The sequence below is a fragment of the Cynara cardunculus genome (genome assembly GCF_001531365.2).
Source record: "Cynara cardunculus var. scolymus isolate 2C chromosome LG 5, CcrdV1, whole genome shotgun sequence".
NCBI classification, from domain to species: domain Eukaryota; kingdom Viridiplantae; phylum Streptophyta; class Magnoliopsida; order Asterales; family Asteraceae; genus Cynara; species Cynara cardunculus.
In genome coordinates, this window is record NC_037532.1 from 27,758,505 (window position 1) to 27,768,921 (window position 10,417).

At 32.4% G+C, this 10,417-nt stretch overlaps 1 protein-coding gene across 1 annotated transcript; it reads left to right on the top strand.

Moving 5' to 3' along the window:
• Positions 1 to 2,541: 2,541 nt before the first annotated feature.
• Positions 2,542 to 5,505, top strand: LOC112513229 (plant intracellular Ras-group-related LRR protein 4-like). The gene is made up of 4 exons (XM_025119433.1): positions 2,542 to 2,591; positions 3,165 to 3,798; positions 3,968 to 4,881; positions 4,968 to 5,505. Exons 2-4 carry the CDS (start codon positions 3,174 to 3,176, stop codon positions 5,112 to 5,114), a joined length of 1,686 nt encoding a protein of 561 aa, XP_024975201.1. The 5' UTR covers positions 2,542 to 2,591; positions 3,165 to 3,173; the 3' UTR covers positions 5,115 to 5,505.
• Positions 5,506 to 10,417: the final 4,912 nt, after the last annotated feature.

Sequence of the window (10,417 nt, forward strand, 5' to 3'; positions counted from 1 at the left end):
AATTATGTTATTATTATTTTTATTGATTATTATTATTATTATAAAAATAGATATTTTAATATCAATAAAAATTAAATTCATTACTTAACTAATACTAAGTTCATTAACATTTTTCAAAAGTCAATTTTTTTTCTTCCAACCACGCAACTCTAAGCTTATTTTTCAGAATTTATTTTCTATATATTTTTATTACAATAATATTATTTTTATAAATAAAATATAATACAATTTAAACTAATTTATAGTTTAAGTTCTAATAAAAAGCAACGAGTTATTATTTGAATTTTAAGAGATTGCTGAAAAATTGGTGAAATTATTATTTGAATATTCAAAAACTTAAATAAGAATTGATTAGTTATTTTTTAAGTTTTAAAGTCGGAACAAGATGATGGATTATTTTCTGAATTTTTATAATTGCAGAAAGATTAATGATATATTTTATAAAAATATAATTAAAATGAAAATTAAGAATTAATATATGAATTTTTAAAGTTTTTGTTCGATTTTTATATGGACAAACTGTACGACTATATACATATATGGTTAAAATTTGTAAAATTATAAAATAAATGATATTATTATTTTTTTATAAATAACAAGACGTATAGTCTTTCCAATTTATTGGTTTTAAATTTGACTAGAGAGGGGAGATAAGAGAGAGAAAGAGAGATAGAATAATGTCATTTTTCAAACTTTTAGATCATTTAATGTTATTTACTAGATCGTTTTTGATATTTTTAATAAGTAGGAGTGCAAATAACAACCTCCAATTTTTATTTATATTTATTAATTGTTAATAGTAATAAATAATAATGAATATCAATAATGGTTATAATTGAAAAGGGTGATAAAAACTCCTCATAACCTACTTTAACCAACGTTTTAATAAGCTAATTTATGTTTGACAAATAACGTCTTAGGAGCTGTTTACTTGCAGCTTAATTAGGTTTATTGGTCAATCTGGCTTATTCGCACAACTCATTTCGGTTGTTTACTTATGGCTTATTCGCACAGCTCATTTGGGTTGTTTACTTATGGTTTATTCGCACAGCTCATCTGGGTTGTTTACTTATGGCTTATTCGTACAAAATATGGTTTAATCGTACAAATAGAAATGATTGCCCCTTTCAGCCACAAAAATGACACCACTACCCTTATTTTAAAGTATCGTCTCCATCCCAAATGAGACATCTCATCGTCAACCTCTTTATAATTTTTTGTTTTAATGTTCAAATAATTAATATTGGGGGTAAATCGGTCATTTATGATATTCATACTGTTGGTTCAGATAAAATAAAGTAAACAACAACACCTATTTATCCAGACAAACAAATTTATCCGAACAAATAAATTTATCCATACAGAACTTAATAAAAAAATTTGGTAAACAGCCCCTTAGTTGTACACAATATTGAAAGTCATGTATTACAATAGTACCTTGCTACCAACTTATTTAATTATTTATTAGTTTTTGTATTATTATGTATTAAATACTAAATATTGTAACTTTATCTATTCTTTTGAACATTTAAATTTTTATAAATTTTATTCGTTGCAATAAAAAACAATTAATACCTGAAAACTCAAAATGTCACTTAAAATTTGAACAAAATAACAAGTTTTCACACACACACACACACAAACACACACACACACACACACACACACATATATATATATATATATATATATACTATATTATAAAGCATTTGATAAAAACTCTTAAAAACCATTTTTTATGAATGAAGTACTGTATATTGATACATATTACTTAAAATTCAAGATTACAAGTAAATTATGCATAAGTACAACTTATTAAAGCTCCATGTTTAAATTCGTGTAACTAACTGCAGATAAACATAATCAAATAAAGGATAAACATCTTATTTTAAAATACAAAAAATCTAAAATATAATTAGGATAATTATCGAGTTTTAACAAAATAATTAATTATTATCTTTATAAGAAAATTATAACCAAATATAAATTACTTCGTTATTGAATTTAAATTAAATTAAAAAATTACACAAAAATTAATAATTTTAAATAGTTAATTTGATACTATATCGATATATTTTTGTCAAATTTTTATGATATATTCAAATTTATATTTTATTTAAAAATAAAAGCATCATCGTTTTTTCAAAATCACATAAGACCATACTATAACATCGACTAAGATAAATAATAAAATAAAATATTAAAATCAAAATATATCTTAATACATTACACACGAGTATTATATAATTAATACCAAATAGACTCCATTAATACATGATATAAGATATTACCTGATATGTGCACCCATAGAATGTGATTTTTAATAAAGGCAGCATTTACAGTTGTTAAGATGTGAATGGTTGGATAGAAAGCATGAATGAAGGGACAAGATTCAAATGAAAACGATGGATAACCGGAGCTCCGACGAGGCTTCTTTAAATACAGGACCTCTGTAGCATTCACACATTAACACATACACGCACTTGATCAAACTCGCCGGATTTCCTTCCGAACCAACATCAAGCAAGATTGAATTTCATTATCTGTTTGCTGATCCAATTCTGGAGAGAGAAAGGAAACAAGATTTCAAGGTCAGTTTCGAAATTCCTAATTTGACTTCATAGTATCAATGTTTGATTCTGGATATGAATTTGATTTGGAATAACTTGAAATTCTATATAAATCCGATTTTTCAAGGAAACTTTTCGGAATCTGTGGGTGTCAGGTGCACTGTTTTGATTCTGTCGTACTTGTTAACTTTTTTCCTATATTAATTAGGGTATTACGAGTATTTGTGAAGGAAATCACCGAGAAATTTTAATTGATTTTCGCATTTGGACGTGTTGTTTAGTAGGAGCAAAATGATTTTTTTTTACGTTTTGGAATTTGTCAATGGCAATGGTTAGAAGTTGGTCGACGGCCGTATCAATTTGTTCGTCGCGTTTCTTTGTGTTTCTCAGACCAAAAACAAACGATGCTGTTACTGTAAAATTCAACCTCAAAAATTCGTACATTTGCTGGTTTTATGATTACTGTAGCTGTATATTGATTCCATATCACCTTTATATTGAAAGTATTTTGCAATTCTTTGACGATGAACTTGGGCGAAGATTACAGTTTCATTCTAAACTGTATACATTTGCTGGTCATTTTCTAGAATATAGGAGAAGGATATGGATTCGTCTGCCAAATCAGCAGATGAGGTGGTGGAAGAGATAATGAGAATTCATAGATCTCTTCCTCCAAGACCGGTAATTGATGACGTTGAAGCTGCAGTGATACTGATCCGAAACGCAGACAATGAAGAACAATCCAGGATCGAAAGCATTGCCAGGCAAAAGAAGCGAAAACACATCTCTGAAGAACTTTTTAATGTGTTGGTAGAGATGCAGAAGCATTTAGTTCATTTCCAAAGTAAAGAACAGAAGAGGGAAGCTGTTAAATTGCTAGATCTTGAAAACTACCATCAACTGTTCGACGAAATGATTCAGAGGGCGTCCAAATGTTGTGCTCCATCCAATAATAATAGCACCCAATCAGTTGCATCATCTTCAAGTAGTTCTTCGCCTTTGACAAATCCGCCTTCTAGCAGTGTGAGTGTATCAACGACATCCACTTCTAGCTTGTCCTTTGACAAAGAGCCTGTCAAAAGTCCTCAGTTTTTCACTAGAGATGATAGCTATGTGGAGAAGTCCAAGTCTTCGTTTCATGGCGGGGCAATTGGAGGAGGGCTTCGATCAAGTGAATTTTTCAGACCCCAGATTGTGGATTCCACTCTAAAACCTGCCATTACCTCTGGTGAGTTTAAATATAGTTACTGTTAACATTATCCTTCGGTAATATTATGAATTTTAGTTCTAGATGTCATAATAATCTTGTTGGATATCCTGCATTATTATCAGTTTGATAACAAGTTTCTTTTTTGGAGTGAAATGAGATGATTCCAAACAATGGTTGCATTTTGTAGGCCCAGATGGTGAAAAATTGAGTCTTATAAAGCTTGCTAGTTTGATCGAAGTATCTTCAAAGAAAGGATTGAAAGATCTCAATCTTCATAATAAACTGATGGACCAAATTGAATGGCTTCCTGACTCAATAGGGAAGTTATCCAGTTTGGTCACACTGAATCTGTCAGAAAATCAGCTTCTTGCCTTGCCCTCTTCGATCGGAAGCCTTTTGTCATTGACGAAACTAAATTTATATTCAAACAAAATTGTGGAGCTCCCAGAATCCATAGGGAATCTTGTTAACTTGGTCCATCTTGATCTCCGGGGAAACCTGTTGACATCTCTTCCTGCGACCTTTGGTAGATTAACCCGTCTTCAAGATCTTGATTTGAGTTCAAACAACCTACCAGTTCTTCCTGATTCTCTTGGTTCACTGGTCAGTCTACAGAAACTGAATATTGAGACTAACGGAATCGAAGAAATTCCACATGCCATTGGTCATTGCACATCCCTCACGGTTCTTCTTGCAGACTATAACAAGCTTAAAGCCTTACCAGAAGCTGTAGGCAGAATTGAATCGTTGGAGAAACTATCTGTTCGCTATAATAACATCAGCAGATTACCAACCACCATGTCATCCCTGAAAAACATAAAACAACTCGATCTAAGTTTCAATGAGCTTGATTCAGTGCCTGAGAGCTTATGTTTTGCTACTACCCTCATAAAGATCAACATCAGCAACAACTTTGCTGATCTAAGATCCCTTCCAAGATCCATTGGAAACCTTGAGAATTTGGAAGAGTTGGATATGAGCAATAACCAAATAAGAATCCTTCCAGATTCCTTTAGGATGCTATCAAAGCTACGTGTCTTGAAAGTTGAAGGCAATCCTTTGGAAGTACCAGCACATAACGTTGTCGAGCAAGGTGCCCAGGTGAGTCACCATTTTCGTCTTTCTTTACAATATAATTGCTTCAATTTTCATGCATAATGTGTGTATATATACTTTCTCCTCTACAGGCTGTTGTTAGGTACATAAGTGAAGCCCATGAGAAGAAGGATTTGAAATCACCACTTGTCAAACACAAAAAATCTTGGACTCGCTTCTTCTTCTTTTCAAGGTCTAATAAACGAAAGCGCCGTGGTCTTGATTATGTGGCTGCATAGTTTTGCAGCAGCTCAAGATAGCTCAATCGATACGAACTTGAATTTGCTCCAAAGAGATCGGCACTTCAAATCCCCTCATGGCCACCGCAAGGTTTGGCCATTAACGTGTTGTGGGCCCATGGGATTAGTCAAGGTGCTAGTAAGCTGGCCAGGACACCCATCGTTTTCTAATTTGCAGCAGCTTCAACTAATTTCCTTTCTTAAGGCAAGTTTCACATCATTGATCTTTAGCTCATATGTTTAGTTCTCTTCATATTTACCGCACCTTCCAATTAGGCAGCATTAGCATAGAAAATACTTGTACATGGAAAAAATTCTCTAGTTTGTTACCGTTTTAAGTCTTTTAAGAAAATGAATTTGTAGCTTACCTTGTAATTAAGAATATAGTTTATCGTTGCAAAACTTATAATGTATGTGTCGATTTTGAGTTGGTAAATAGACTTCCTGGAAGTTAACAGGGCTTCTTGCCTTCTTAATTTCACTTAGGCCATTCATAAGCTCGATTTTTGCAAGCACTTCCGCTTACCGGGGCTGCTCCCCCTACCTTATGGCTATCTAAGGTGATAGAGGCAACATTTGTTAGTGTCACATCATTTTTGCCTCATCACCTAGTTGATCTCTTGTAAATTACAACTACACTAAAATCACCAACAATATACGGGGGTCGGTTCAAAGAAAAAAGGCTAAATGTCGTGAGAAGGTAAGAAGTGAAGATTCATATGTGAATCATTAAAAAAATTCATTTGAAGATGTATGTGAACTCGTATGAATGTTAGGAGTGATCAACAAAACATTTCATTGTTGCATCAAAGAGATCCAAATGCCCATCTTAAGGAAATATATATGTATCATTGTAACACGTTCTCCAAGTCTTCAAATATGCCTTGAGGTAATTAATGGGCCGTTTATCAAACACTTACCCAGTAAGTGTTTACCGGTAAAATTTAACACTATTATTTACTTACTGGGTAAGTAAGATTTTAGTCTATTATTCATCAGCTACTAACTGTTGCAGCATTGCATTTGATGTGTATAGAAATCTATAAACTACTGCCTCTTCTGTTATTAGACATTATGAATAAAATTTATGGCATGATCTTGACATTCTCTTATATCCACATTCAACAGATGCATAAACTTTAGGGAAAAATCACCAATTAACCTTTTTTTTATAAATTATCATGAAATAGGGGGTAAATTTGTGAATTGACTTAGCAAATTCGGCGATCTTGACACAAAAATCCATAAAATATTAAAAAAAAAGTCAGAAAAAGTACAATATGCAATTTTGCTAAGCCAATTTACAGATCGTGTGGCTATTCTGTGGTATTATTTTTTAGAAAGTAGTTACCTTGCGAAGCCAAAAGTGACTATTTTGGTGATTTTCTCTATTTCTTTATATTATATCTGTCCTCGTTAGATATCACTAGGATTTGTATGTTATATCTGACAAAAGATGGTATTTGTCGCTCTCTGAGGAAGACTTTTTAGTTAGTTTCTCCATTACGTTTTGTCTTCTACAAACATCTAATTGAGAAAGAGCACGTCTTCAAGAGATCTTTCAACACGTTCAAATTCTCGTGTAAGAGATTGCTTCCAAGGATTCAGAGGTGCAAGTTCTTTCGCTTTCTTACTTGTATGTAGATTTAGGTTACATTATTGAGCTTAGGGACTCTTTACCAAACGTTTAACAAGTGTAACTTATCTTATTGGACGAGTATGACAAGGACCAGAAAATCTTATGCATTAAGAGACTTATCAAAGACTGATGATCTTACCCGGCAAGTGAGGAAAAAAACTCTTATTTGCTAAGTGTTTACCGGGTAAAATACGCTTATCAACAACTCATTTTGGTAGCCAAGAATTTTACCCCTCAAGTTAAGTGTGATTGATGACTCTTACCCACGGAGGAGCTATTAGGAGCTAAGCGGGCTCCTTTGCACCTGCTCACTCGGTTATTACAAGAGAAAATTTTAGGCGTCTAAAAAGGTGCACCTGATTGATTTTGAGCGGTGATTTTAAATACTTTGAAACCAAATTTATAATAGAAATTAAACATGGATGAGATGGTTGGATTACCACTCCACATGCAAGAGATCACGAGTTCAAATAGAAGTTTAATTTTTTTGGCTCCAGGGCTATCTCAGACATTAACTCCGAATGTTATTTCTAAAAATATTAGTAACAAAAATTATAACCAGAAGGATTGAATCACAACTTCAAGTACAATTATGGGCATTACGACCAATGTACCAACACAAACTTTTGTTAATTTTTCTCTTATTTTGATTTTATTATTTTTTTTTCATTTTATTTTCTTTCCCAATGTCTATTCATCTTAAAAGTCGTCGTTTTTATCTAATTTTCAAGACAATATATATTTATTTTAAAAATCAAGGTTGATTCCATTTGTAATTCGACAAAAATGACTTTTCTCTCTGTCAAACCACGTTGACTTTCTCCTCGGGTTAAACGGTGATTTTGCGGACCTTTGATCAACGTTAAAGGTGCACCAATTCAAAGAAATCTCTAAGTCGATCATTGTTCTTGCCATGTTTACCTGGTAAGTATTTCGAGTTTAAACAAATTAGAACTTTTAACAATTTCTGGGAAGATTTTGTACATGTGTGCATGACCAGGTATAAATTAACAAAATCACTATTTATTAACCCAAAGTGTAGTTAAGGATCATATAATTTGATTTAACCTTCAGAATTTGAAAAAGAAACCTTGTTGATTAAATATGGAATGAATCAAGATTAATTTTGAACTAGGGACTTGTTAAAAAAGCCAAATAAAAACCCGAAAGCTAATCATTTGGTTGGCCGAATATCGATTTGGTCAAGATATGTTGCTTTTAACCCAATTGTTTATTATGACCAAAAAAGTTATGAGGTATATTTTTAAAATAAGTGCTCACTTTATTCTTTTATATATATATACTTGTTCAAAAATACAAAATGACTGTTAGGACTACGGTTTAGATTTGGTTCTAAATTTTTAACTAATGACGGGTTAAGATCCGACCCTTCTTCTTCTTTTTTGGGTTAAAAAGGACCGCTCTTTTGTGACCGGTTAAAGTTCAGTCCTTGGGGGTCCTAATACAAAAGAATACTCATATCATCTTTAGGGCTTTTCACTAAAATAAGCAAAACGTACCCAATATATTAACAAAATAACCATTTTTTTTTAACTTTTTTTCAAAATAACCACACGGATCGCCCCCGATGAGCATGTTGACCATAGGGGGGCGATCCATTCTTCTTTGACCAAAAAAAGTACAAAAAAATTATTTTTTAATTGATTAGCCCACATGTATCTGATGTGGGGGACAAAACATCTGGTTTATCTTGAATACGGGGATCGCCTCCACCTACCCTAGGATCTTCCCCCGGGCCGATCCGGCCCTCCAGGTTTGACTACTAATTTGTCTTCTAGTGAGAAAATCGATTTGACAATTACGGGGTATTTTTCAATTAACGGAGGATGATTTTGACTGTTTTAGGACCAAAAATGTTGTGGTTTTACTCTATAAAATCGAACACTTGTATTCACACAACCCGTAACCCTTAAACACAATTTACCATCACAACTCTTAACACAATATGAAATCACGTCAAACTTTATAATTTTTACTACTTTTAAACGCTTAAATGAACCAACGAATGTTTTTATATTTTCTTATAAAAATTATATTTCTTATAACCATTGAATGCTAATATTTTTTAATAATTATTGATACAAAAAAATTTATTTGTATCTGATTTAGAGACAAAAATCATATATTATATTTGAAGAATGCTATATTTTTATAACCACCTACTTTGACCGCTATTTTGTCATTTAGTGGCCTACAATTTAATGGCGATTTGACTATCAATTTTGTCTTATTACGTAACGGTTTATGTAAATAGGCGATCGGAGGAGACCATTATCATCATCCCCACTGACATCCACCACTAGAAACACACCCCCTTCGGGCATTCCGATCCCCCTCGACCATCGACCACCGATCACCGTCCACCGACATCCACCACCATCTGCCACCACCTACTACCGTCCGCCGCCACCTACCACCGTATGCCACCACTACCACCATGGAACAACTAGTAAAAATTCGTAATATTTTTAATTTAAGTTAAAAATCTATTTTTTTGTCTAGTATCTAGCATAACACTATACATTTTAATTTTTCATAGGTTAATTTTGTATAGTATTTAATATTTAGTTTTAAATTAGTTCAAAGACAACCATAGATTCGATATAAAAATTTGTCCACAAAGTTCGAATCATTGGCATTGCCCCATAATTGCATATAACCATGGATGAAGATGTGATTTAGGTTTGAATAGATGAAGGTGAATTGAAAAGGGTAAAGGGGGTATACGAGTATTTAGGAACCGTTGACGAGGTTGGGGCGGGTAACTAGGGTAAAAACGAAGGGGGTGGGGGAGGTCAAAATAATTTAATGACCAGAAAAAACATGTTTACCTCTCACATAAAGGGCAGGTAGGGGGTTTTAACGGTGCTTTAGTGACGATGTCACCCATATGGATGAAAAGCGAAAGAAAAATAGAAATTATGATGACGATACACGTAATTTCCAAACAACATGGACAAAAATACAGACGAAAATCATAGTTTACTCTTTTTTTTAGGAAAACTGCATTAAAATGGAACAACTTTGACTTTTCTGTTTTAGGGAATCAACTTTTAAAACCATATTTTGAGGGTCTAGAAGAAAGTTTGTGTTTATGTAAGTGTCTTGTTTACCGGTTAAGTAGGTAATCGGTTATTATAAGATGATGTGGCATGACTATAAATTAAAAAAAGTATTACGTGGATATTTGGGAGGAAGGCACTTGATTATATCTCATTCATCACGAGAAAAAGAGGATAGAGAGATTCAGTTAGGGTTCAAGTCTGGTCGGTATTTACATACTTCCATGCTTTTCGACATATTGACCTGCAGTTACAACAAAGATTGAAGGTTATCAGATCTTGGTGGTGGACATAACTGTAACTATATTCAAACATAAATAATTGGATGAATGAATATAACAACTATAAAATAATAATAGAAATAATTGTATTACCTTACAAAAATACATATATGAAGATAAGTTTATTTGTTAGTAAGAAAACTAAGAATGAGTTCTTTATATAGTAGAAAATTTGGGTTATTAGTTGTTAAAATTTATTACTTGATTAAGAAATTTAGTTTTTCAAAATTTTATAACCTTTAAATAGAAATAGACCTCATAATAGAAAGAATTTAATTTCTTCAACATTTTATAACCTTT

Bases quoted from the DNA above. Each gene is read 5' to 3' on its own strand.
- LOC112513229 (XM_025119433.1), top strand. From the start codon at position 3,174: ATGGATTCGTCTGCCAAATCAGCAGATGAGGTGGTGGAAGAGATAATG. The intron at 3,799-3,967 runs GTGAGTTTAAAT...TGCATTTTGTAG, and splicing joins AAAACCTGCCATTACCTCTG to GCCCAGATGGTGAAAAATTG. The intron at 4,882-4,967 runs GTGAGTCACCAT...TCTCCTCTACAG, and splicing joins TTGTCGAGCAAGGTGCCCAG to GCTGTTGTTAGGTACATAAG.